Raw genomic sequence first — 27,191 nt, forward strand, 5'->3', positions numbered from 1 at the left:
AGCACTGAGAGGTTAAGTGTCTCTTCAAGATTGTATGCCTTGTAGATGGCAGAGCTGGGATTCTCGGTCTGTCCATTTAACTCTTTGCCACATCCGCACCCCACTGCCTGCCTGTGTGTCCCGTGCTAGGTGATGGCTAGGGACACAAAGATGGGTCAGATCCCTTGGCCGGGCGCGGTGGCTCAGGCCTGTAATCCCAGCACTTTGGGAGGCTGAGGCGGGCGGATCACAAGGTCAGGAGATTGAGACCATCCTGGCTAACACGGTGAAACCCCGTCTCTACTAAAAATACAAAAAATTAGCCGGGCGAGGTGGTGGGCGCCTGTAGTCCCAGCTACTCGGGAGGCTGAGGCAGGAGAATGGCGTGGGCCCGGGAGGCGGAGGTTGCAGTGAGCCGAGATTGCGCCACTGCACTCCAGCCTGGGCGACAGAGCCAGACTCCGTCTCAAAAAAAAAAAGATGGGTCAGATCCCAACAAGAAGCATTGTTTGAGAGATGATCTGGGAAGGAAGGCCTTAGAAGTTGCCTCGTCCCCTGGTTTTCACTGTTCTCAGAGTCCTGGGCCACTGCTGCTGCCTCTGCCTCTGCACCACTCCCCCAGTGATTCTGTATTTCCCTGTTGCTACAGATACAGTGTGGCACCGGCCCTTGATGGTGTTTTTTTTTTTTTTTTTTTTTGAGGCGGAGTCTCGCTCTGTCGCCCGGACTGGAGTGCAGTGGCCAGATCTCAGCTCACTGCAAGCTCCGCCTCCCGGGTTTACGCCATTCTCCTGCCTCAGCCTCCCGAGTAGCTGGGACTACAGGCGCCCGCCACCTCGCCCGGCTAGCTTTTGTATTTTTAGTAGAGACGGGGTTTCACCGTGTTAGCCAGGATGGTCTTGATCTCCTGACCTCGTGATCCGCCCATCTCGGCCTCCCAAAGTGCTGGGATTACAGGCTTGAGCCACCGCGCCCGGCCTGATGGTGTTTTATAGCAGCAGCCGTTCTCCCTGTTAGTGGTGTGTAAAAGAATGGTGCTTGTCATTGTTGGGATCTTGGGATTTGAGCAAATACAGTAACTTGTTTTTTCCCCAACAGTGTTATCTAAGGAAACTTGATAGTTACCATTATATTCTGGTATCTCAGCTTTCATCTGGGCGTATATGTATAATTTGTGCATGTGGACACACAGAAAATTGTATATAAATGAGATCGTTTCATACATTTTACAAAAAACAGGACTTCTTCACATGAGCATGAGAAGGTTTGGGGGCCAGCCTAGAAGGGGTTCCTTGAATTTCACAAAATTGTCTGTAGCCCCTGCCTGATATTTGTCAGGTGGAACTTCTGAGCAGTGAATTCATAGCTTTCAGTAGCTTCTCAGAGGACTTCGGAGCAAAAGACATCATTTTTATGAAACCCCAAGGCTTCAACAAGGGCCCCCAGGGTCTGCAACTGAGCTTGGGACTCAAGCTTGCTGTGGAGCTGTGCTGCGACCCAGGGATCCTTCTCTTACCTGGCCAGGGTCTCCCAACAGAACATTCTCAGTGAGGAAAGTCCCAGTCAACCCACGCTTCCTTTTGGGAAGCAAGTCCCTGTGACTGATGCGTATGACGTTTGTGTCAGCCAGCAGACATCCTGGGGCTCTCTGGACCAGGTAGTGCTGGAAACCAGAGAAGAGTCAGATCAGAATAGCTTGTGCTTGCTCGTTGCCTGCAGTGCACATCCCAAGAGCCTTACACAATTGTGCACGGATGTTAGCTCTGTTGCTCAGATGAGGAAACTGAGGCACAGGCTGGTTTAAGTGAATTGCCCGAGCTGGGAAGAGGCAGAGTCCAGATTCGATCCCAGTCCCCTAATTCTTAGCCACTCCTATGTACTATGCTCAGAGGTCTCCTGGTTGCTTTCAGAGCTGTAGACAAGGGAGGCAGGGGGCCCCTTAAAACCCAGGGTAGATACCTAACCTGCTTAGGTGGGATGGGAAGTTGTCAGGGAAGGCTTCCTGGAGGAGGTGGCTGTTAACCTGGATTTTGACAGGTTATAGGAAATAGAAAATGGCTTTGTGTAGTTTCTTCATTCCACAAACATTGAGCAAAGTCTCTAGGCTGTGGAAACCCAGAGATGTGTCAGACCCACTCTGAGCCCTCGCTCTCAGCAGTGGTGAAATGGAATGAATTACAGCGACTCCTGTAGCTGCAGTGTGAGGATTGTTTTTTTTTTTTTTCATTTGTTTGTTTTGTTTTTTTCCTGAGATGGAGTTTCACTCTTGTTACACAGACTGGAGTACAATGGCGTGATCTTGGCTCACTGCAACCTCCGCCTCCCAGGTTCAGGCGATTCTCCTGCCTCAGCCTCCCCAGTAGGTGGGATTACAGGCGTGTGCCACCACACCCAGCTAATTTTTGCATTTTTAGTAGAGAGGGGGTTTCACCTTGTTGGTCAGACTGGTCTCAGAATCCTGACCTCAGGTGATCCGCCCGCCCCGGCCTCCCAAAGTGCTGGGATTACAGGCGTGAGCCACCGCCCCTGGGTGTGAGGGTTGTTTCTGTGTCAGCAGCTCTTTTTATTTTTCTTTTATTTTTTTCTTTGAAACAGAGTCTCGCTCTGTCACCCAGGCTGGAGTGCAGTGTTGCGATCTCAGCTCACTGCAGCCTCCGGCTAATTTTTGTATTTTTAGTAGAGACAGGATTTCACTATGTTGGTCAGGCTGGTCGGGAACTCCTGGCCTCAAGTGATCACCTGTGTTGGCCTCCCAAAGTTCTGGGATTACAGGCGTGAGCCACTGCATCCGGCCAGCAGCTCCTGACTCTTTTGGAATTGTGGATCCCTTTGAGAATCTGTTAAATTCCGGACCCTCTTCTTATAAAAGTACACAGGATTTTAGGTGGTTCACACTCTTCCCTACCCTGTGTGGTCTCCAGGTTTGAGAACCCTTGCCCCCAGACTTCACAGAGAGGCTTCACAGCAGTGAGTCTTCACTGTGCAAAGGCATCAGTTGTAGTTTCTTAAATGTGTACCTTCCTGGGCCCTGCCTCCAGATAACTCTGATTGTTTTGGTCCACGCTGGGATAGGCCTCCTGGGTGATTCTGCTGCAGGGTGGTCAGGGATCATACTTTGAGAACTACTTCCTGCAGTAACCTACGGGAGAAGAGAACCTTGGCTTGCATAATTACTGCTCAACCTCTGTCCCTAGGCCTCCTTATAACAGATTACCATAAGCTCCACCTCTAGTCACTTGGCAGGTGTTGATTGAGTACCTTCTCTGTGCCAGCCCACGTGATGGGAGAGCCAAGGTGAACAAGAGGAACTCTGTCCCTGCAGTATCCCAGTCACACCACACCTATGGTCACACTCCCATGAGACCATCCTGAACCTGAGACCTCACGATAGCACGAGGACCTGTGACTGTGACATTACGCTGGCTTGCTTAGTATTACATTTTTCCTTTGAATCATTCATTGTGACTATTTTTAAACATTTGTTTTTGTTCTTAATAGTTTTACTGTAAAAATATATGTAGAATGTGCTATTTTATTTTTTTTTTTTTTTTTTTGAGACGGAGTCTCGCTCTGCCACCCAGGCTGGAGTGCAGTGGCCGGATCTCAGCTCACTGCAAGCTCCGCTTCCCAGGTTTACGCCATTCTCCTGCCTCAGCCTCCCGAGTAGCTGGGACTACAAGCGCCCGCCACCTCGCCCGGCTGGTTTTTTGTATTTTTTTAGTAGAGACAGGGTTTCATCGTGTTAGCCAGGATGGTCTCGATCTCCTGACCTCATGATCCACCCGTCTCGGCCTCCCAAAGTGCTGGGATTACAGGCTTGAGCCACCGCGCCCGGCTATTTTAATTATTTTAAAGTGTGTAGCTCTGTGGCAGTAAGTTTATTCACATTGTGCAGCCATTATCACCATCCATCGCCAGAATTTTTTGTCTCCCCAAACTGAAATTGCAGACCTATTGAATATGAACTCCCCATTTCCTCTCCCCGAGCCCCTGGCAGCCACCGTTCTACTTTATGAGTTTGACTGTTCTAGATTCCTCATGTAAGTGGAGTCAGAAAATATTTGTCCTTCTGACTTTTAGCTGATTTCCCTTAGCATAATGTCTTCAAGGTTCATCTGTGTAGTAGCATGTGTTCCATGAGACTTCTCACATACAAAACTCCTGAGTTTTTTTGAGGACTGCATTTGGAAAACCAGATTTGCTTATTGCCAGCTGCATCCTCCCATAGTGACAGTCCCTGGAGCTGGGGAGCACCTGCCCTCCCTGGACTATATGCTCTCCGAGGTGCCCCAGTGCCTGCCTCTTCGTATTCACGCCCCCTGCCACCTCCGCCTGTCACCTTGACTGATAGCTTCATTCTGTTACTTGACTGGGCCCTGGAGGCATTTCCATTTATGATTTTTTTTTTCCTGCCTTAAATATCTGTCAGCCCAAGTTGAATTTCAAACCAGAGACCTCCACCTTTATTTGAACATGTTGGGAGAAGTTGAGTCTCCCTTCAGTAGGTCACTAATTAAGAGTTCCTGTCTTGTGCTAAGAGTGCTGCTGGGCTCTGGGGATACAGTGGAGAGCCAGTCATATATATCTGAAGGACACAGTCTTTCTAGACCCACAGTAACAACCAGTGAGCAGTCCCGAACCCCCTAATGCCCCAGAAACATGAGATCCCAATTCAGTCACCAGAGTTGTGTGAGACAGCACAACTGTACCTGTTCATGGGAGACTCAGGTCAGGTTTTCGATCCTGACCTGTAGCTATTACTAGCTTGGGCGAGCTAGACCGTACCTCAGTTTTCTCTTCTTTAAAATCAGGACTTGCTTTATAGAATTCAGTGAGGAAGAACAAGCACCCCTGGTGCAACACGGTGGTCCTGCCTAGTCCACACAGTGAACGGATGTTCTACGCAGTGTCAGTGATGATCATTGCACTTTGAGAGGCTAAGAACTTTCTCCTTAGAAAGTGACGTGTGTAATTGTCAGATTCATGGACCCCAGTGAAACTCCTTCAAGGGCCCCTAAATAAGAACGTTTGTGGAAGGCACGCTGACAGAGACCTTCTGCTGGCTGGCATAATACTACGTTTTTCCTTTGAATCATTCACTGCAACCATTTAAAAATGCTGTTTTAATGAAGGCTGGGATGGGTAATAGGGAAGGTTTCTCTGAGGAGATGAGCCCATGAGGGGGTTGCAGGGTGGGGCTCCAGGGCCGGGGATGGTAGAGAGGGAGCTGTCCAGTGACTTCATATTCTCACCACAGCCACCTCTGGAGTCGCTGGCCACAGTGGAGGAGACAGTGGTGCGGGACAAAGCAGTGGAGTCCTTACGGGCCATCTCACACGAGCACTCGCCCTCTGACCTGGAGGCACACTTTGTGCCGCTGGTGAAGCGGCTGGCGGGCGGCGACTGGTTCACCTCCCGCACCTCGGCCTGTGGCCTCTTCTCTGTCTGCTACCCCCGAGTGTCCAGTGCTGTCAAGGCGGAACTGCGACAGTGAGTCTCTGGCCCCCTTGGAAGCTCCAAGCTCCCCCCTCAGCTTGGTCCCCTTCTCTAAAGCCTCAGCCTCCTTTCGGTCTACCTGGGGCCCACACGCCCCTGAACGCTCTCCACTACCACTCCTGCTTATCACGTGATAGGCCACATCCTCGAGAGTTGGTCTCTGGACACGGCCGAGTGTCAGTTTACCACCTCTGCCCCCTTGCTCACTTAGGAACTGAGATGATGACAGGTCCTCCTTCCCACTGATTAATGTGGGGATTTAAAAGAATTATCACATATAGGCCAGGCACGGTGGCTCACGCCTGTAATCCCAGCACTTTGGGAGGCCAAGGCGGGTGGATCATGAAGTCAGAAGTTCGAGACCAGCCTGGCCAAGATGGTGAAACCCCATCTCTACTAAACATACAAAAATTAGCCGGGCATGGTGGCGCACGCCTATAGTCCCAGCTACTCGGGAGCCTGAGGCAGGAGAGTCGCTTGAACCCAGGAGGCAGAGGTTGCCGTGAGCTGACATCATACCATTGCACTCCAGCCTGGGCGACGCCAGCGAAACTCCGTCTAAAAGGAGAAAAGGAATTATCGCATATAAAGTGCTTAGAGCAAAATCTGGAACACAAAAACTTTCAGCACATCACATCTGATGGTGTCTCCAGCCTGTTCCAGGTCCAGTGCCTTTGGCAGATAAACCACCTCAGTTTTCAGCCTCCTGCTCCTCTACTTTGCAAACAGTTGACCATCATGCCCAGGTTTGAGCCGTGGCTCACTCCAGAACTCTGGTTTACGACTGCGCAGATGCTTAGATACTTACACTGGCCCTGACCATCTTTGACCGAAGCAATTGCTGCTGTAAAATAAAGCTTTTCTGTGGCTCTAGACTAGCCTCTTAGTTAAGTAGTTTTTCGTTTGTTTTTGAGATAGGATCTTGCTCTGTCATCCAGGCTGAAGTGCAGTGGTAGAATCATAGCCCACTGCAGCCTCAACCTCTTGGGCTCAAGCATTCCTCCTGCCTTAGCCTCTCAAATAGCTGGGACCACAGGTGTGCACCACCACGCTGGGCTCTGTTTTTATTTTTGGCAGAGATGGGGTCTCACTATGTTGCTCAGGCTGGTCTTGAACTCCTGGGCTCAAGCAATCCTCCTGCCTTGGTCTTCCAGAGTGTTCAGATTACAGGTATGAGCCACTGTGCCTGGCCCGTTGGTTAAGCAATTTTTATGATCATGATAATGTAATTGTCAGCACTTACCATTGACTGGATTTATTATGTGCAATCTGCGAAGTGTCCCACACACATTATTTCATTGAAACCTCATGCAGACCTGTGGGGTAGGTACTGTTACTATCAGCTCCTTTTCATAGGGCTGGGAAGACAGAGAGGGGTCATCACTTGCCCAAGGTCATTCAGCTAAAGCCTGGACCCACACAACTGCAGAGTCTGTGCTTGCTCCTCTCTGCCGTACTGCCTGCTGCCTCAGGATCCCCATCCCTGACTCCCAGGTACTTCCGGAACCTGTGCTCAGATGACACCCCCATGGTGCGGCGGGCCGCAGCCTCCAAGCTGGGGGAGTTTGCCAAGGTGCTGGAGCTGGACAACGTCAAGAGTGAGATCATCCCCATGTTCTCCAACCTGGCCTCTGACGAGCAGGTGAGGTTTGCTCCCTGGACCTCTCTGCTCTCCCCTCCTTCTGGTGGTCCCTGCCCGTGAAAGAGAATCCCAGAGTTCAGCAAGGCCTCTGCTGCCCTCCTGCATTCCTCTCCTCTCCCCAGGACTCGGTGCGGCTGCTGGCGGTGGAGGCGTGCGTGAACATTGCCCAGCTCCTGCCCCAGGAGGATCTGGAGGCCCTGGTGATGCCCACTCTGCGCCAGGCCGCTGAAGACAAGTCCTGGCGTGTCCGCTACATGGTGGCCGACAAGTTCACAGAGGTAGGTGAGCGACCGTTGACATTGTCCTATTGGTGGGGGACACTGACATATAGGGAAGTGTCCTCAGAAGGGAAGCATATAGGAGCTGAGGTTTACCATTAGGCCGACGGAATCATTGGGCGTTTGAGCAATAAGATGTCTGTGATCATCTAACTTCATCTCACTTCATATTCCAGTCCTGGTTGATTGACAGGGCATCTTGAAGTGCTGCCTTGAGAAGGATTCTGAGGCTAAGTTAAGGCTTCGTGGAGGAAAGTGCCACAGGAGCAGAAAAGTCCAGGCCCAGCTGGAGTGTGGTGGTGCAATCTTGGCTCACTGCAACCTCTCCCTCCCAGGTTCAGGCAATTCTCCTGCCTCAGCCTCCTGAGGGACTAGGATTACAGATGCCCACCACAACGCCCGGCTAGTTTTTGTATTTTTAGTAGAGATGGGGTTTCACCATGTTAGCCAGACTGGTCTCGAACACCTGACCTCAAGTGATCTGACTTGGTCTCCCAGAGTGCTGGGATTACAGGTGTTAGCCACCGTGCCCGGCCCCAGAAAGTTTAATTAACTGATCAGAGTGACACTACCAGCCAGGCAGAAAGGGGGCAAGACTCCAGCTCTGTGACTCCCAGGACAGTGCTCCTTGTGCAGGGATCCAGATTGCCTCATCCCACAAACGTGTTTGCTTGCTGAGCACCAGCTATTTGCTGGGCCAGTGAATTCGGCACATTCCTGGCCTTCATGGAGCCAGGCAGTCTGAAGGGAAAGATTGACTGGGGGAAATTTGATTATAAAGTGTCACAGGTGTGGGACAGATAGACAGATGTGGGGCCTTGGAAGCATTGAGGAGGGGAGGTGGTGGTGCAGCTGGTTCTAGAAGATGAGTTGGTGAGAGCTAAGATAGGAACTTTGTTCCCGCAAGAGGACAAAGAACCCTGGGAGGCGAGAGCAAGTGCAAGCAAGAACATTCAGGCCTGATCTTGACGGCCTAGCCTGAGAGAAAGCAGGAGAGAGGGCAAGGTGGGATCAGAGAGACCTCGAGTGCCACTCCACCCTGGGGCGCCGTTTGCCTGTAATTATGCTGGTTCCCAGGCCGGGCGCAGTGGCTCAAGCCTGTAATCCCAGCACTTTGGGAGGCCGAGATGGGCGGATCACGAGGTCAGGAGATCGAGACCATCCTGGCTAATACGGTGAAACCTCGTCTCTACTAAAAACTACGAAAAACTAGCCGGGCGACGAGGCGGGCGCCTATAGTCCCAGCTACTTGGGAGGCTGAGGCAGAAGAATGACGTAAACCCAGGAGGCGGGGCTTGCAGTGAGCTGAGATCCGGCCACTGCACTCCAGCCTGGGCGGCAGAGCCAGACTCCGTCACAAAAAAAATAAAAAAAAGTTATGCTGGTTCCCACTGGCATTTGTGGGAAGGACTCAGAGCCTCAGAATAGCATACCATCACCACATTTAGGGAAGGTTCTTCCCATCATTGTCTCCTGAGTTACATAAACTGTGTCACGCTGGGTCTTCGAGTAAAAATTCCATGAGGACAGGAATTTTAGGCTGTTAAACCAGTTCTTGGCACACAGTAGGCATTCGGTAAATATTTGCAAGATGGATAAAAGGCAGTATTTTCGCAAGAGGTCCTTCAAGGTTTTTTTACTTGTTCATTCCCTTCCTCATAATGAACTGTCCTGCTTCCTACCAGGTCTTCAGGAACCACCTTTGCAGCAGGAGCCATGTGTCTTTCCATGCCTCATGCCATGAAACAGCCAGGGGCCTAGTGTGCCTTTTTTTTTTTCAAGAGAGTCTCACTCTGTTGCCCAGGCTGGAGTACAGTGACACAGTCTCAGCTCATGGCAACCTCCGTCTCCCAGACTCAAGTGATTCTCCTGCCTCAGCCTCCCAAGTAGCTGGAATTACAGATGTGCGCCACCACACCCAGCTAATGTTTGTATTTTTAGTAGAGATGGGGTTTCACCATGTTGGCCAGGCTGGTCTTAAATTCCTGGCCTCAAGTGATCCACCTACCTCGGTCTCCCAAAGTGCTGGGATGACAGGGGTAAGCCACTGCCCCGGCCCCAGAGTACCTTCTTCCCTGTCAGTCTTTATTGTTTTATTTTCATTTTGAGGCAGAGTCTCACACCGTCACCCAGGCTGCTGCCACCCAGTGGCATGGTCATGACTCACTGCAGTCTTGACCTCCTGGGCTCAGGTGATCCTCCCACCTCAGCCTCCTGTGTAGAGGCAGGGTTTCACTGTGTTGCCCGGGCTGGTCTTGATCTCTTGGACTCAAGCCGTCTGCCCACCTCAAGTCGGCTTCCCAAAGTGGTGGGATTATAGGCATAAGCCACCACGCTTGGCCTATTGTTTTTTTTCATTACAAAAGTAACTCATGCTTCTGGTAACAGATCTTTAAGAAATACAACCATATATAAATCAAAAAGTTGCAGTCATTATATCATTTGAATGTTTTTGGATCATGTAACGGAAAACTTAACCCCAGTAGCCTGAACAATATGGAAATCTGTTATTTTTAATGCTGACAACACTGTGAGGTAGGTGCCCTTGCAGTCCTCAGTTTTCTTCAGAAGCAAAAGAGGCTCAGCGAGGTGAAGAGCCTTGCCCCGGGGCCAGACTTGGCACTTGGATTAGATCTTAGCACTGCTTCCAAGGCCTATGCTCTGGCCCCTAATTCCGGTGCCTTCTCTTTGATTTTGGCTTCCTTAGCCCACAGTACCTGCCAGGCCCTCTCACTCTCCCTCTTTCCTGTCTGCAGCTCCAGAAAGCAGTGGGGCCTGAGATCACCAAGACAGACCTGGTCCCCGCTTTCCAGAACCTGATGAAAGACTGTGAGGCCGAGGTGAGGGCCGCAGCCTCCCACAAGGTCAAAGGTTGGTGCTGGCAGCCAGAACACAGCAAGTGGGGTGGGTGTCCGAGGGTCTGGAAGTGGAACTAAAACGTTGGGTCTCACTTCCCTTTGCCTCCCTCTCCCTGCCCACAGAGTTCTGTGAAAACCTCTCGGCTGACTGTCGGGAGAATGTGATCATGTCCCAGATCTTGCCCTGCATCAAGGTAACAGAGAGTTTGAGGGGAGGAAGCAAGTGGATCTAAGCCTGCTAAAAAGAGGGGCTGGAGACAAGGCTTTGGGGATCGCCAGCTGCAAACTAGATTCCCAGCCCTCTGGGACCAGGCCGCTGTTGGGTTGCAAGCAGTTAGGGTCCTGTCTGCAGCTTGAGGCTGACCTTAGAGGTGGAAGTACTTTCTAGAAAACTCAGAGGTCACTGAGTCCTCTCATTCACAGGGTTTTGGGGTTGGAGTGGGGGCTGCTGCGAGCAGGGTTCATTGAACTGTAAGTAGGTGGTACGCATAAGGAACAGTGATTTCCCCTGTCTCCTAAGCCATCCCATGCTCCATGAATGAGAGGGGCAGAAGCAGGTTATTGTCTCTTAGGAGTTGGCATCTGCTTGGCCACTGCTGATGCAGGGGTTGCCCTGATCCCTGTGCCTACCCTTTCTCTTTCCCAGGAGCTGGTGTCCGACGCCAACCAACATGTCAAGTCAGCCCTGGCCTCGGTCATCATGGGCCTCTCTCCCATCTTGGGCAAAGACAACACCATCGAACACCTCTTGCCCCTCTTCCTGGCTCAGCTGAAGGATGAGGTGAGGGTGCCAGGATCTCAGCTCTGGGTTTGTGGAGGGGACAGGTTACCTAGATTGACCAGGAGTCTCCGATATCTCAACAGACATCCAGATCTTTGCTGAGTTGCCTGTTTGTGGGCATAGCTGTGTGTTCATGCATTCATGACTCCTGGCAGTCTGCATGAATCCTTTCCTGGGTGTTAAGGATATGAATAATAGAGCAGAAATTTTAAAAAGTTTTTATTTATGGCTGGGTGCGGTGGCTCACACCTGTAATCCCAGCACTTTGGGAGGCTGAGGCGGGTGGATCACCTGAGGTCAGGAGTTTGAGACCAGCCTGGCCAACATGGTGAAAACCGTCTCTACTGAAAATGCAAAAATTAGCCAGGCATGGTGGTGGGTGCCTGTAATCTCAGCTACTCAGGAAGCTGAGGCAGGAGAATCACTTGAACTCAGGAGGCAGAGGTTGCAGTGAGCCAAGATTGCACCACTGCACTCCAGCCTGGACAACAGAGCAAGACTCTGTCTCAAAGAAAAAAAAAAATTATTTATTTATGTTTTGAGATAGGGTCTTGCTCTGTTGCCCACACTGCAATACAGTGGTGTGATCGTGGTCCACTGCAGCCTCTACCTTCTAGGCTCATGTGATCCCACCTTAGCCTCCCAAGTAGCTGGGACTACAGGTAAGAAGCACCACATCCAGCTAATTTTTTAAAAACATGTTCTATAGAGACAAGGTCTTGCTAGGTTGTCCAGGTTGGTCTTGAACTCCTGGTCTTAAGTGATCCTTCTGCCTTGGCCTCCAAAGGCCTGGGATTATAGGTGTGAGCCGCTACACCCAGCCTAGAATAAGACAGTTTTGATCCTCAAAAGCCTTCAGAGACTGACAGTGGAAAGAGACAAGCAGTCCCATAATGCCATTAAGGACGAGGTCATGTTTTTTAGGGTTTAGGCTAAGGTGCTATAATAGAGACCCTAGAATACATTCTGGCTTAAATTAGATGGAGGATTTTTTTTTTTCCTCTCTCATAACAGTAACTGGTGAGTTAGCCCTGCTGACCTCAACTGTCTCTGAGTCTCAGGCAACTTCTCCAATTTCAGCATCTCTTAGCCGGCTTGGAGGGGTCAGGCACAGACCACAGCAGGCCCAGTCCTCTGAAGGACGAGATTCTTCACATGTGCTTGCACCCCATACACCCATTGGCCAGGGAGGGTCACATGACCACACCCAGCAGTTCACGTTGCCTGGATTACAGAGGATGAGAGGCAGTGCTGGGTGATGACTGTAGACATCATCAGGGTGACCATGGGGAAGGAGCTTGGACTTGACTGTGGGCAAGTGGAAGAGCCAGAATAGAGTTGGTGTTAGAAGGCACCCTGGGATTATGTGAAGGAAAGATTGAAGTGAGGTGGCCAGCAGAAGTGTAGGAAGACCAAACGAGGCTGCTGTGGGAGTCTGGAAGGCTGAGAATAGACTAAGTGGTATGTAGAGATGAGGCTGCAGTGATATGGAAGGATTCAAGATTGTCCAGGAGGCAGAAGGGACCACGTGGTGGTTTTTGCCTTGGTAGTGAAGAACTGGGCAGATTGTTTGCTGGTGTGTGACATCTTTGTTCCCAAAGGCCTCAGTCTTTCTTCCCCATCCCTTTCTTTCTTATACACAGGCACACACACAGTGTGCTAGAAAGTTGGAGGAAATACTGCAACAGAAAGTACGACATTACATTTCAGTCCCACATGTCCCTAAAAGTTACGTTACTCAATTCCGCTACAGTGGAGTAATCTCTTAGCTGCAGAATTACAGTCAATTTTTTAATACATTGAAAAGAGTGCGCTATTTTTAATATATTTTTTATTATTTTTGTTTTTCCCTATTAGTGGGTGATTAACTGTACTATTTTAAATCAGTTATTTACATCAGTTGCTAAAAGTTTAAATCATCATTAATGTTCATGACACATTTTATGATTTAAGTAATTTATCTGAGTTATGCTTCACTTGCACATATTTTCTTTTATAATCATGTTTTATAGATACTGTAACTGTAATTTGTGTTTTTGATGCTTTAATGGGCATAATTTGGCAGGTGAGAGCCCCTCAACTGGTCTGCTAGTCATTTCACACCTTTCCAGAGTTTTGGAGAGCATTTTGCCTCTGTCATCAGGGAGGGATCCAGGCTCAGCCCAGTGTGAAGGCCAGGCCACACATGCTGCAAGTGCGCTTGCAGCGCTTGCTAGGACTAGAGCATTTTTTGCTCCAGTTTCACCTTCAGCAAGCACTATATGGTAATCATGTGCTGGCAGCCAGCCTGTCTCAGGGCGGCTTCTCTTAAAAAGAAGAGAAGAGCCAGCGTGGTTTTCTTGGTGTGAGGAATTAATCTGACTTATATTTGGGATTTCCGTTTTAGATGTATAAAATTTATATTTCACATTTTGACTCTCCCCAGAATTTATAAGCTTGTCTAAATGAAAAAGGCTACCTTTTTGGTGCACCAAAAGAAGTCTTTTTAAATGGGTAAGGTGTGTAGTCTCTGAGCCTTCTCTTCCTGTGCGTTCAGCACCTTGAGGCTCACACAACAAGGGCTGGAGCCAGGCAAGGGCCAGTCCTATCTTTGGAATGTGCAGGGTTTCAACAGCCCAGGCCTGCCAATCTTGTTCACTTGGTTTATTGATTCATTTCAGTGCTCCTTTATTTATTTATTTTTTTAGACTAGAGTAACTTTAGTAAGGAAATAGTTTTCTTCCTTCCCCTCTCCCATGTTGTGGATTGATGTCCAGAAAGGAACCCATGTTAGCAAACAGCAGAGCTAGAATTAGAAGAATCATGTCTGCCTATTTTTTCCAGGGGGCTGTCTTTTCCTACTGTGATTCTTAAAAGTCCTTTCAAAATGGTTAAACATTTCTTGTGATACTATTGTAAGGTTTAAGAATCTGCTTAACTTAGTGGTCCATGCTGCCTGCTTTTTGTGTGCCTTTAATGTGCCCCCGGGACTGGGAGCTGGGTTTGGGCAGGAGTAGGGCCTTGGGAGATGTCCATTATACAAAGTTGATGCAGCTGAGCTTTTTCTATCCTGGGATTCTGTGTGCGTTACATTCTCTCAGAATCCTTCTTTCCTCTCCTCAGTGCCCTGAGGTACGGCTGAACATCATCTCCAACCTGGACTGTGTGAATGAGGTGATTGGCATCCGGCAGCTGTCCCAGTCCCTGCTTCCTGCCATTGTGGAGCTGGCTGAGGATGCCAAGTGGCGGGTGCGGCTGGCCATCATTGAGTACATGCCCCTGCTGGCTGGACAGCTGGTGAGTGAGGAGGCCTGGGGGCCAGGCAGTGTTGCCTCAGGGGAGGTACAGTATGTCCAGGGCTGTAATGGGGAAACGGGGGACTTTGGAGGCTTAGTGGAGGCTGTGACAACTGCCTGGGGAGTCAAAGGAAGGGACCCAGGGAATAGGGCCTTAAAAGATGCATTGGATTCAATAAGAGAGAAGAGGGAAAGGAGCACCTCAGGCAAAGTTGAGAAGTACCTGGTCTTTCTGGGGTGGGTGTAGGTTCCATGAGGTGTGGCTAGCAGCTCCCTCTGTCTGCTCTCCCTGGAACCCTTACCTTGGAACCCTTGGTTTCTCCTGTAGGGAGTGGAGTTCTTTGATGAGAAGCTTAACTCCTTGTGCATGGCCTGGCTTGTGGATCATGGTGAGTACCTCCACAGGAGCAGCAAGAGGAGATGGAAGCTCCAGAAAGGAAGGATGGATTGGCTGGGGCTGTGGCGGGCAGTGGAGGAGGCTGGAGTCACTCCCCGTGCCACTGGATGCTCGTATGGACCAGCTCACGTGCTCTTGAGAGTCCTAGAGAAGTGTTGAGTGGGAGGAGGACAAAACAGATCTCCCAGAGGTTGCCTGGTATAGTGGAGAGCCAGAGACCGGGGTTCTGACGCTCCAAGGTCAGCATTCAAATCTAAAACAAGTCACCTGCTGTCTTGAAATGAGCCCCACACTCATTCTTTGAAACTTCTTATTCCAGTCCCTTGGGGCCATTATGAGAATTGCTCATTGTTTACACTAAGAGAAGTAAAAAATAAAAGGTAATGTTTATCTCTGTGAAGCCCTGTTTGAAGTAATAAGTGCCACATAATTTAGGCAAATCACTTGTTGGAGCCTTAGTTTGCCCATCTGTAAAATGAGGCCAATAGTGGAATCTACCTCTTGGAGTGGTTGAAAGATACTGTATTAAAAAACAGTTACTAGATAGAGCACACAGTAAGCCCTTTTTTCTCTCTGGCTCACATGCAGCCTGGCACCTCGGGGCTGCTTTGTAAGCCGTGGTGAGTGTGACCTACATCTTGCCCACATCAGTTCTTCACCTCCAAATCCTTGTCTCTCTCACCCTCACCCTTCTGCAGTATATGCCATCCGCGAAGCAGCCACCAGCAACCTGAAGAAGCTAGTGGAAAAGTTTGGGAAGGAGTGGGCCCATGCCACGATCATTCCCAAGGTCTTGGCCATGTCCGGAGACCCTAACTACCTGCACCGCATGACCACGCTCTTCTGCATCAATGTGAGCCCCGCCCCTGGCTGCTGGCCCGTCTCTAGGGAACTGGAATGCCTGGGAGAGGAAGGATGGTAGAGGGTTCCCCAAGGGAGACACCTGGCTTGGGAATGGAGACATGGAGGAGATCTTCTATTCAGAGATGAGTCCTTGGGGAACTGCAGGCAAGGGGGTCGGGCTCCCAGGGTCAGGGTCATAGGGCCTCTGGGACTGGGCACTTGGATGGTGAGGGACCCAGGGTCTGGGAGACTTGACCTGTTGGAGCAGTGATCTCAAGCTTTATGAGCACCCCTCTCCTTCCCTGAAGAATGTGTGTCTCTATCTGTGGTGGGTGAGTGTACAGGCTCTAGGTCAGACCTAGTTTTTAACTCTGGCAGGGCCATACTTTAGCTATGGACCTTGGATAGTTACCCCTTGATGCTTTAGTCTTCTCATTTGTAAAGGATTCATACTGGTAATCACAGCCTGGTGAGTGTAAAGATTAATCAGGTTATACATGCACAGGGCTTAGAACAGTTAGGCTACAGACAGGAAGTGCACTCTGGAGGTCACTGCTGTAAGGATCCTAGGGTGATCATCATTTGTAAAGGACCCCTCCTTACAGCAGTGACCTCCAGAGTGTGGCATGGGAAGAAATGATCAGAACACTTAGTTGTGTTTATTTTTAAATTCCATCCTTTCATTTCTAGCTCTGTGTATGGTTTACACATAAATTAGTACATGAGATAATTATAATCGTAGGAAAAGCAAACAGACAGGAGCACTTCCTATCTGTAGCCTAACTGTTCTAAGCCCTGTGCGTGTATAACCTGATTAATCTTTACACTCACCAGGCTGTGATTACCAGTATGAATCCTAGGGCTTGGTAATTAAGGTCCATCTCCAGAGTCATTAAAGGAAGCCTGAGGATAGAGAAACTGGGACATCACAGAATGGAGACATCACAGAATGGTATTAGGATGGTGTTAGTGGAGTTGGGAGATCCACTTCTCTAACACTGAACTGAGTCCCCGTGTTGCTCAGCCTCTGTAGGGCCTGATAGTCACCAGAGTGGCCTGGTCAGAGGCAGTGGGAGATGAGAGTTAACCAGGAGCTTTGCACTCACCCCTGCTACTCACTGGCCCCCAGGTGCTGTCTGAGGTCTGTGGGCAAGACATCACCACCAAGCACATGCTGCCCACGGTTCTGCGTATGGCTGGGGACCCAGTTGCCAATGTCCGCTTCAACGTGGCCAAGTCTCTACAGAAGATAGGGCCCATCCTGGACAACAGGTGAGGTCTGGATACTCCCCCACACACTGGCAAGGGCTTGTGGGCACCTTAATCTTTTTTTTTTTTTTTTTTTTTTTTTTTGAGGCAGAGTCTCACTCTGTCGCCAGGGCTGGAGTGCAGTGGCCGGATCTCAGCTCACTGCAAGCTCCGCCTCCCGGGTTTACGCCATTCTCCTGCCTCAGCCTCCCGAGTAGCTGGGACTACAGGCGCCCGCCACTTCGCCCGCTAGTTTTTATATTTTTAGTAGAGACGGGGTTTCACCGTGTTAGCCAGGATGGTCTCGATCTCCTGACCTCGTGATCCGCCCATCTCGGCCTCCCAAAGTGCTGGGATTACAGGCTTGAGCCACCGCGCCCGGCCGGCACCTTAATCTTTGACCTTTGAAGGTAGAGCCCAGGGTCAGAGGCCCAGCACCGCTCCTTGCTTGCTGTGTGACATTGGCTCCCTTCCCTTCCCAAGGTCTGTTTTCTCATCTGTAAAATGAACATCACAGAATGAAATAGAAAGAGGGGGTGATGGGATGGCAGTCCTATATACTAGCAACAAGTCAGTAGAAAATGAAATCACCTAATGTTTTATATGTAAGTATTTGTATAATTTATAATTGCACCAAAAATATGAAATAACCAGGAATAAATTCAGTGAAAGATGTGTAACACCTCTAGTGTAAACTGTAAAACTACTGTGAGAAATTAAAGCAGACCTGACAAAGGTGGGCGGATCAGTTGCGGTCAGGAGTTCACGACCAGCCTGGTCAACATGGTGAAACCCCGTCTCTGCTAAAAATACAAAAAATTAGCCAGTGTGGTAGCACACGCCTGTAATCCTGGCTGTTTGGGAGCCTGAAGGCAAGAGAACCACTTGAATCCAGGAGGCGGAGGTTGCAGTGAGCTGAGATCACGCCATTGCACTCCAGCCTGGGCGATAGAGTGAGACTCTGTCTCAAAAAAATTAGCGCGGTGGCTCAAGCCTGTAATCCCAGCACTTTGGGAGGCCGAGACGGGCGGATCACGAGGTCAGGAGATCGAGACCATCCTGGCTAACACGGTGAAACCCCGTCTCTACTAAATATACAAAAAATTAGCCGGGCGAGATGGCGGGCGCCTGTAGTCCCAGCTACTCGGGAGGCTGAGGCGAGAGAATGGCGTAAACCCGGGAGGCGGAGCTTGCAGTGAGCTGAGATCACGCCACTGCACTCCAGCCTGGGCGACAGAGCGAGACTCCGTCTCAAAAAAAAAAAAAAAAAAAAAAAAAAAAAAAAAAATAAACAGACCTACATAATATTGTGTATGGGACAGTTCCCTGAACTCATCTTTAGATTCAGTATAAGCCCATTAAATCTCAACAGGTTCTTTAGTGGAAAATTGACACTTCTAATGAACAAAGTTGGATGATTTATACTACCAGAGACCAAGACTTATGACACCACAGTAATTAAAATAGATCTGAATACAAGAATATTTAAATCACCCGATAGGATAGAATCAAGGGCATGGAAACAGTCCCACGTGTGTTTAACAGCAGGCACCTCTGTAGTTCAGTGGAGAAATATATATTTTTTAGAAAACATAGCTGGGTCAATTTGATATCCATGTAGGAATAAAAGAAGCCTCGCCTCAATGCATAAACAAATTAATTTGAGATGACAGACCAGAACCAGAAAGATTTAAAAAATGAAACATCTAGAAGAAAATGTAGGAAAATATGTTCATGAGTTAGCGTAGGCACAGCAAACCAGAGGAAGTGATGGGTAAGTTGACCTTCTGTAAAATGTAGCACTATTTCTCAAAAGACAGCATTTTTGACAGTAAAATGCAAGCCCCTGACTGGAGGAAGATGTCTGCAATAGATGTTTCTGAGAAAGGACTCATCTACAATACCTGTCTACAAATCAGGCAGGGCAAGAAAGAGATGGGAAAAAAGACTTGAATCGGCACTTGAAAAAGGATCTCCAAATAGCTTGTAAGCATATGACAAGGTGTTCAGCATCATCAGCCTTCAGGAAAATGCAAATTAAAGCTCAGTGACATATCACTACACACCTCCCAGAACAACCAATATTAAAAAAGACTCAATGGTGCAAATGTTGAAGACATAGAGCTGGAACTCTCATCCATTGCACGTGAGGCTGTATATTTAGGGTTTGATCACTCTGAAAACGGGAGTGGAACTGGAGTGGAATTTGGTGAAGCTTGTTACACAAACACCCTGGGAAACAGCCCTTCCACTCCTGGGTCTCTATCCAGGAGAAATGAGTGCTGTTTGTGTCAGAAGAATGTTCATGGTAGCTTTATTCATAGTAGCCATAAAAACGGAAACAACCTCCATGTCTGCCCACAGTAGATCAGATAAACTTTAGTTCATTCGTACAGTGGAAAACTATTCAGCAGTGACAAATCAAATGCCTGCTATAGGCGGCAACACAGGTGGCTCTCACAGATACCATGTTGAGTGAGGAGCCAAACCCAAGAAAACACACCATGTATGTCAAGTTCAGAAACAGGCGGAATGAAAGAATGGAGATGATGGAAGTAAAAATAGTGGTTATTTGGGGAGAACAGGGAGCTGTCAAGTGAAAGTCGGGAACCCACAAAGCCTGCACTTTTGATTTCTGTCGGTATCTGTTCCAGGACACAACCTCAGCTTTGGTTTCTCTCTGGAGTCCTCCTCCATTTCCCAAAGCAATTGACTCCGTGCAGGCGGAGTTCCCTGGGCCCCACAGATGAGAGTGGATGCCTCCTCTGGGCTCCTGGAGGACCAGGAACTTCCCCTTGGGGCCTCTTACCACTCCCCTCTTACATATCAGTTTGGTCTCTGTCTTCCTCCTGGCCCGGATGCCTCATGGCAAGAAACAAGAGTGATTTAGCTCCGTATTCATTCCATATACAGTGTAGGCCTCAGTGAATACGTGTGAAATCAATGAAAGATACCCATTTGCTGGGCCTCAGAGACTTGGGGGTTCTGTGATTCTCTTCCACTTTCCCAGCCTGCTCTGATCTCCTTGTTTGGGGCCCCAGAGAAGTCTGTCGTCGTTTGTCATACTTCTGACCTTTAAAGTCATTGGTTGGTTGGTTGGTTTTTTTGCAGTTTGTTTGGTTTTCCTTTGAGACAGAATCTTGCTCTGTCGCCCAGGCTGGAGTGCAGTGTGGTGCAATCTCGGCTCACTGCAATGTCTGCCTCCTGGGTTCAGGCAGTTTTTGTCCTCAGCCTCTTAAGTTGCTGGGATTACAGGTGTGCACCACCATGCTTGGCTAATTTTTGTACTTTCAGTAGAGACGGGGATTTTGCCATGTTGTCCAGGCTGGTCTTGAACTCCTGGCCTCCAGTGGTCTGCCTACCTTGGCTTCCCAAAGTGCTAGGATTACAGGCATGAGCCACTGTGCCTGGCCTTGATTTTACTTTTTTTTTTTTTTTGAGACGGAGTTTCGCTCTTGTTGCCCAGGCTGGAGTGCAATGACGCAATCTTGTCTCACCACAACCTTCGTCTCCCAGGTTCCAGAGATTCTCCTGTCTCAGTCTCCCAAGTAGCTAGGATCACAGGCATGCACCACCACGCCCTACTAGTTTCGTATTTTTAGTAGAGACAGGGTTTTTCCATGTTGGCCAGGCTGGCCTCAAACTCCCGACCTCAGACGATCCACCCACCTTGGGCTCCCAAAGTGCTGGGATTACAGATGTGAGCCACCATGCCCGGCCTGATATTACTTTTAATAGACACATAATTATACATATTTATGGGGGTATAGTAGTGTTTCGATAATGTGTGCAAATGTGTAATGATCAAATTAGGATAATTAGCATATCTGTCACCTTAAATGTTTACCGTTTCTTTGTGATGAGAACATTCAAAATCTTATAGCTGTTTTGAAATATGCAAAATATTATTGTTAACTATGGTCACCCTCCTGTGCAGTGAGCAGAGATTTCTAATTCCTGTGTGTATCCTGGATTCTTGAGACTCCTCCCACCTTGGGTTTGGTGTGTCCATGTCTGTGTACACCCTCTTGCTCAAGAGCCCTGTGCCCACCTGTTGCCCCAGTCCAGCCTGGCTCACCCTCTCTTTCCCTGTCTCCTTTCGCTTTCCAGCACCCTGCAGAGTGAAGTCAAGCCCATCCTAGAGAAGCTGACCCAGGACCAGGATGTGGACGTCAAATACTTTGCCCAGGAGGCTCTGACTGGTAAGACCTAGAAAGCAGGGAGCCCTAGCAGGAGGGTGGACTTTTGAGGACAGGCGCTAGGCTGTCCTTTGAGAACAAGGTAGCAGCTTCTGGGAGGGGGAGGTGCCATGGCATTGTGGGCAGAGAGAGGGCTGTGGTTCTGATTCTTGCCTATTCCTGTTTTCCTAGTTCTGTCTCTCGCCTGATGCTGGAAGAGGAGCAAACACTGGCCTCTAGTGTCCACCTTCCAACCCCCACAAGTTCCTCTTTGGAGAGACACTGGGGGGCCTTTGGCTGTCACTCCCTGTGCATGGTCTGACCCCAGGCCCCTTCCCCCAGCACGGTTCCTCCTCTCCCCAGCCTGGGAAGATGTCTCACTGTCCACCTCCCAACGGGCTGGGGAAGCACGGGGTTGGACAGGACAGCGACCCTGGGAGGAAGGGGCTACTCCGCCCACGTCGGGGAGAGATGTGAGCATCCCGGGTCACTGGATCCTGCTGCTGTAATGGGAACCCCTCCCCCATTTACTTCTCCACCTCCCGTCCTCCCCCTCATTGGTTTTTTTTTTGTGTGTCAACTGTGCCATTTTTATTTTATTCCTTTTATTTTCCCCCTTTTCACAGAGAAATAAAGGTCTAGAAGTAGTCGGTCCTCTGGCCTTAGTCATCAGCATGGAGGAGGGGACACCACCCCAGAGTCATAACATCTGCCCTTTTCTCTGGAGAAGATCTTGTTACAGGACCCATTATGCCCCTATGCCGAGAGAATTCTCTGGGGATCCCCCCAGGAGTGCTGCTGGCCTGTGGAGCAGAGGGTCCACGGGGTGCTCTGGTTGCTGTCCTGTAGTGCAGTTCAGTTTCATAGATGTTGGCCGAGTATTTTGGGGGTTAAGAGCAGGTGCCTTGGAACCAGACTGCCTGGCTCCAAATTGTGGCTCCTTCAGTTAATAGACGTGTGACTAGGAGTAGCTTGTTAAGTCTTTATGAGCTCAGTTTTGTATTGTGTAAAATGAGAGTGACAGTAGAACCTAGATTGCAGGGTGGGTGGCGAGGACCAAGTGAATTAGTACCTGGTAAGAGTGTAACAGTTTCACCATGGGAAGTACACAACATGAGAAGCAGAGTTAGCTGTACATTGCCAGAGAACCCCCTGTGGGCCATTTCCTGTGTTCTTGAAGAAGACTTGGGCTCTGACCCTGTCCCCAGGAGGTCTCCGAGTAATCAGGATTGTACTAGAGAGAGAACTATGGCAACATAGACCAGTTGTCTCTCAGGATCTATTCGCCCCTTCCTAATGTAGAAGCTCTGATTTTTAGCTGGGCACATGACTATATGGATTCCAGGTATTTTCCTAGTGTCTCTTGAAATTAGGTTTGGTACTGTGACCAAATTCTAGTCAAAAAGATGTTGAACAAAAGTGGTATGTGCAGCTTCTAGGAAGTGTTCTTAAGGGTGAAGGCATGATCCCCCACCTTTCCTCCTTCCTGCACTTCCTGCAACAAGAGTGCAGTGGACCAGCAGCCTACGCATTCTCAGGAGCTTGTTAGAAATGCCGAACCTCTCGCCCCTTGCCCAGACCTGCTCATTCAGAGCCTTCATTTTAACAAGATGTCCAGGTTCATCTGCACACTGAAGTTTGAGAAGTCGGGCCTTAAACCCTTTAACCCAGTTTTTCTCTCTTGAGAGTGAGGTTAATGCTGCCTGGGTCTAGGGCTGAGGATGCGCTGTGGCTCAGAGGTGGGGTCTAGAATTGGGCATGCATATGTAGACAAAGCTGAGGGATGTGTTGAGACTACAAGATTGGGCGACTGATGGAATGGGATCGTTACAGGAGGTGGAGGTGCAACGGATATCCTGGATGGGCTGGGTAATGAGGTGATATTCAGCGGCCACAGGAATGAGTATGAGAGACAAGGGTGAAGGACAGCCTGAGTTATTGAACCCCGGTAGAGAGTCCTGAGTTAACCAGGAGTTGCCTGGTGTCTTGGGTCACGTGCTCTCGAAGCAGAGCACAAGTGGAGACTCGTTCAAGTGTCTTACTTAGCGAGTGCTCTCAGGCAAAGGAGACTGAGGTTAACTCAACTTCTATGAACTTTGAGTTGGGAGAATCCAATCAGGTGATGAATGTGGTGGTGTTAGGAGCAGTTCCTAATCTCCCAGGCTGCAGGCTTTGTTTGCTCCATACACCTGGCCCTCTCTAGCAGCTGAAGTTGGCCCCTCGAAGCCTTTGATGCTGGAGCTGGGTCAGGGTGGAGAGACTGCCTGGAGCCAGGACGCACAGCACTGGCCTGTTTCTCCCCCTCTCTAGGCCTAAATCCCAGCAGTTACGTTGGCTGTCTCTCATGGTTCCTTCCACAGCACTGTTCTCCAGAGCCCACACAAATTTTGTCTCCTTTTGTAATGACTGCACTTCTTTGGCTGTTTTCGCCAACAATCTCTTCACTGACCCCTTCCTTCCACTGCTTTGACCCAGACATCTGGATGCGGATTGAGGTTGCTGAGTCATTTGGTTTCTTTGGCTAACACATAGGGGCACGAGTAGAGCTCTAGAATCACTGTGCCCTTAACTCAAGGTGCAGAATCTGCCTGTGGTGCTTGAGCTGTGGTTGTCGCTGGAGGAAAATTAACCATGGCTACCCTGGGCAGATGAGGATCACGAGGTGGTGCCTCAGACCCTAGAAGCGAACTGCAGGGAATGAACAAGATCCTGCATATGGCCGTCAGGACTGGAGGGAAGGACACCAGGTTCATCTACCCAAGCTGGTGGCATCAGGCATAAATAAAAAAAAAAAAACAGGGCGGAAGCGGTGGCTCATGCCTGTAATCCCAGCACTTTGGGAAGCCGAGGTGGGTGGATCACCCGAGGTCAGGAGTTTGAGACCAGCCTGACCAATGTGGTGAAACCTTGTCTCTACTAAAAATATGAAAAAATTAACTGGGCATGCTGGAGAGCGCCTGTAATCCCAGCTACTCAGGAGGCTAAGGCAGGAAGATTGCTTGAATCTGGGAAACAGAGGTTGCAGTGAGCCAAGATCATGCCACTGTACTCGAGCCTGGGCAACAGAACGAGACTCCATCTGGAAAAAAAAAAAAATCAGGAACTTGTGAAAAAGAGAAAATCCAATAAAGATTCGGTGCCAGGTCCTGACTCCAGCAGGCCTTACCATACAGAGCTGCAAGGTGATGTGAGGTTACAGGCTTCATAGGGCTGGATTTTTCCCAGTCAGCCTCCAGGAAGGGTAAGAGACTGGTAGCTTCACATGTCACAAAACAAAACTGGAAGTTTGGGTTGGCTAATTGGGTTCTTCCCACACTGGAGGAGTGAAGGGAAACCTGAGACCCTAAGTCTTCCTGGGGAATCACTGCGCTCTGTCCCCAAGCACATGCCTTTTCTGAAAAACTGAGGAGCAGGAATCTGCTCCCCACCCACCCCTTAGCTTGGGCTTAGCCTTAGCCGCTGCTCTGCTGTTCCTCTACCCTGTGCATACTCTAGAGCAGTAGAGAGAATGGACCTTCCCTGATGCTGAAAATAAGAACAAAGGGCTAGAACTCCAATCTCACTCTTTCTCTAGGCAAATGGCAGATGATTATTATTCATGAATACTCTGGCTTTCTATGTTGAGTTAATTCAGGGCTGTATTCTTTGCTGTTACTCCTCTTTTTTCATGTATTTTATACCGATACTAAGCTTTTTTATTTTTTGTTCATTTTTTGAGATGGAGTCTCACTGTATTGCCTAGGCTGGAGTGCAGTGGTGCGATCTCAGCTCACTGCAACCTCTGCCTCCTGGGTTGAAGTGATTCTCCTGTCTCGGCCTCCTGAGTAGCTACTGTTACTCTTAAATGGGTAAAAATATTTTTTTTCTTTTCTTCTTTGGGAAACTAAAAGATTTGCAATTCTCAATTGATTATTCACCCTTTGGTCGTGTACTGAGGAAGGGTACAGAATCTTACCTCCAGGAGTGTGGAGCTTTAGATAGGATCCTGCTTCCTGAGGGTGGAGCTTACTCTCCTATGTGATCAGAGGCTTTCACAGCATCCACATTGGTCTCCAGATCAGCCCTATCACGGAGGCCTGGTCCAGAGACCTTCACATGGAAAGGGAAATGATAAGTGTCCGGGAGACACCATTCTGCAGGGATCCTGCCCTCTTAATAATCTCCATGGCCACAGAAATAACCTTGGGGTTTTCCCAGGAGCTAGCCACCACACACACATTATGAACTTTGGACAAAAGCCCCAGCCCTAGCCCTCATTCTGATACCTGTCATACCCAAACTGCTCTCAGGGGCTCTTGTTACCTCCTGAGAGTCTGCGTATCAGTATGTCTCTGTGCTCATGTAATTGAGTCAAGTGGAAAGAGCAACAGGCAAAGGGCAGGATACTGGAAGCTGGGTATAGGGTCCCCTTACCTGATTTATGTTGCTGATTTTCCCAAATATAGATACAAATGAATTGATCTCTAGGTGGAAAACAGGAGGAACCCCAGACTACATAGTAAGTAGAAAATGAAATAAATGCTGCATGTAATTTAGATAGAGTTCAGCTCTGAGTCACGAAGTCTTTTCAGAACAAAGGAATAGTTCTCCCTTATCTGAAGCTCACTGTGGCCTTGGGAAGCCTGGCATTGAGAATTCTCCGCATGTTCACTCTTAAGTTCTGTGCCTGCATCACACAGCAATGGAACAGTCTCAAAGGATTCTTTTTTTTTTTTTTTTGAGACGGAGTCTCGCTTTGTCACCCAGGCTGGAGTGCGGTGGCGCGATGTCGGCTCACTGCAAGCTCCGCCTCCCGGGTTCACGCCATTCTTCTGTCTCAGCCTCCCGTACAGCTGGGACTACAGGTGCCCGCCATCACACCCGGCTAATTTTTTGTATTTTTAGTAGAGACGGGTTTTCACCGTGTTAGCCAGGATGGTCTCGATCTCCTGACCTCGTGATCCGCCCACCTCGGCCTCCCAAAGTGCTGGGATTACAGGCGTGAGCCACTGAGCCCGGCCCATCAAAGGATTCTTAAGGGTGGGGAAAGGCACTAAGAGAAGATGAACCTGTAGCCCCTACCATCTGGTCTAATTGATACTACTGTTACCAAGCAAAAGGAGCTGTCTCACTGAGGCACTGGAAGCCAATATGTTGACACCAGGTTTTTGAGAAAGAAAAGCTTTTTTATTGTAAGTTGACTCACAAGATGAGTCAAGCTCAAATCTGCCTCCCTGTGCTGGCTTTAAGGCAGTAATTTAATTATAAAACGTTTAGGAGGTGGATTCTAGGGTTCTCAGATGATAGGCAGAAGGAAAGGAAAGGTCTGGAAAGTCTGGCATTCACAGTTCTCTTCATGTCTCCTCATGCATCATGTGCAAATTTAGGGGGAGGTAGTTTGAAACATGGTGTGGAAATTCAGGCTGTGACATTGGCACGCTTGGTCTGTGCAAACTCCATTTGGCCATATTGGTTTCAACCAATTTTGACCAGTTTTGTAGAGGGCATTTGAACATTTCAGGAAGTTATTTCTTACCTGCTGTTCTGTAAATTAATACTTTTTGTTAGTTACTGCTTTATTTAACTCCTTGGGCATGGGTTCACTACCACCTGTCCTAACCCCGCTGGATGTTTCCTGGGCCTCCTTACTTTCCACCTTCATTTTCTCATCATACTTTATGTACACTAATAACTCCCCTGCTATTCTGTGTGTAACCCAAATCTCAGCTGCACTGCCTCCTCTCTTAGATATCTATGTATACTCTGACCTAATCAAAACCAGAAATTGTGGAGCTGAAAAAGCCAGTGTGTGAAATGAGAAAAGCAATTGAGAGGGGTAACAACAGTATTGAACAAGCAGAAGAAAGAATTTGTGAACCTGAAGATAGGTGTTGGGGACCAGTCTCTGTAGGGTCCAGTCCCACAGGGTCGGTGGGTTTTTCTCCCTGTGTGTGGAGACGAGAGATTGTGGGAATAGAGACACAAGACAGAGATAAAAGACAAGACAGCTGGGCCCGGGGACCACTACCACCAAGACGCGGAGACCCGTAGTGGCCCCGAATGCCAGGCTGCGCTGTGATTTATTGGATACAAGACAAGGGGGCAGGGTAAGGAGTGTGAGCCATCTCCAAAGATAGGTAAGGTCACGTGGGTCACGTGTCCACTGGACAGCGGGCCCTTCCCTGCCTGGCAGCTGAGGCAGAGAGAGGAGAGAGAGGGGGACAGCTTATGACGTTG

General features: G+C 49.1%; 1 protein-coding gene and 1 long non-coding RNA gene across 2 annotated transcripts in view; one reads left to right on the plus strand and one right to left on the minus strand.

Moving 5' to 3' along the window:
• The window catches only part of PPP2R1A (protein phosphatase 2 scaffold subunit Aalpha), a 38,972-nt gene extending 17,347 nt beyond the window's left edge, over positions 1–21,625 (plus strand). Inside the window, exons 4-15 of the mRNA XM_033228896.1 lie at positions 5,237–5,469; positions 6,970–7,117; positions 7,240–7,395; positions 10,152–10,266; positions 10,377–10,447; positions 10,900–11,034; positions 14,137–14,310; positions 14,638–14,698; positions 15,405–15,559; positions 16,679–16,821; positions 20,908–20,999; positions 21,168–21,625. Coding sequence (XP_033084787.1) covers positions 5,237–5,469; positions 6,970–7,117; positions 7,240–7,395; positions 10,152–10,266; positions 10,377–10,447; positions 10,900–11,034; positions 14,137–14,310; positions 14,638–14,698; positions 15,405–15,559; positions 16,679–16,821; positions 20,908–20,999; positions 21,168–21,184 — 1,500 coding nt within the window. The 3' untranslated portion in view covers positions 21,185–21,625. The remainder of the gene's footprint in view (positions 1–5,236; positions 5,470–6,969; positions 7,118–7,239; positions 7,396–10,151; positions 10,267–10,376; positions 10,448–10,899; positions 11,035–14,136; positions 14,311–14,637; positions 14,699–15,404; positions 15,560–16,678; positions 16,822–20,907; positions 21,000–21,167) is intronic.
• Positions 16,403–25,478, minus strand: LOC117093597. The gene is made up of 4 exons (XR_004441175.1): positions 25,389–25,478; positions 24,931–25,064; positions 17,187–17,294; positions 16,403–16,868 (listed from the first exon to the last, which is right to left on the minus strand). It is a non-coding gene; the product is annotated as an uncharacterized LOC117093597 (long non-coding RNA).
• Positions 25,479–27,191: the final 1,713 nt, after the last annotated feature.

This window comes from Trachypithecus francoisi, unplaced genomic scaffold, assembly GCF_009764315.1.
Source record: "Trachypithecus francoisi isolate TF-2019V2 unplaced genomic scaffold, Tfra_2.0 Lachesis_group12, whole genome shotgun sequence".
In the NCBI taxonomy this organism is placed as follows: domain Eukaryota; kingdom Metazoa; phylum Chordata; class Mammalia; order Primates; family Cercopithecidae; genus Trachypithecus; species Trachypithecus francoisi.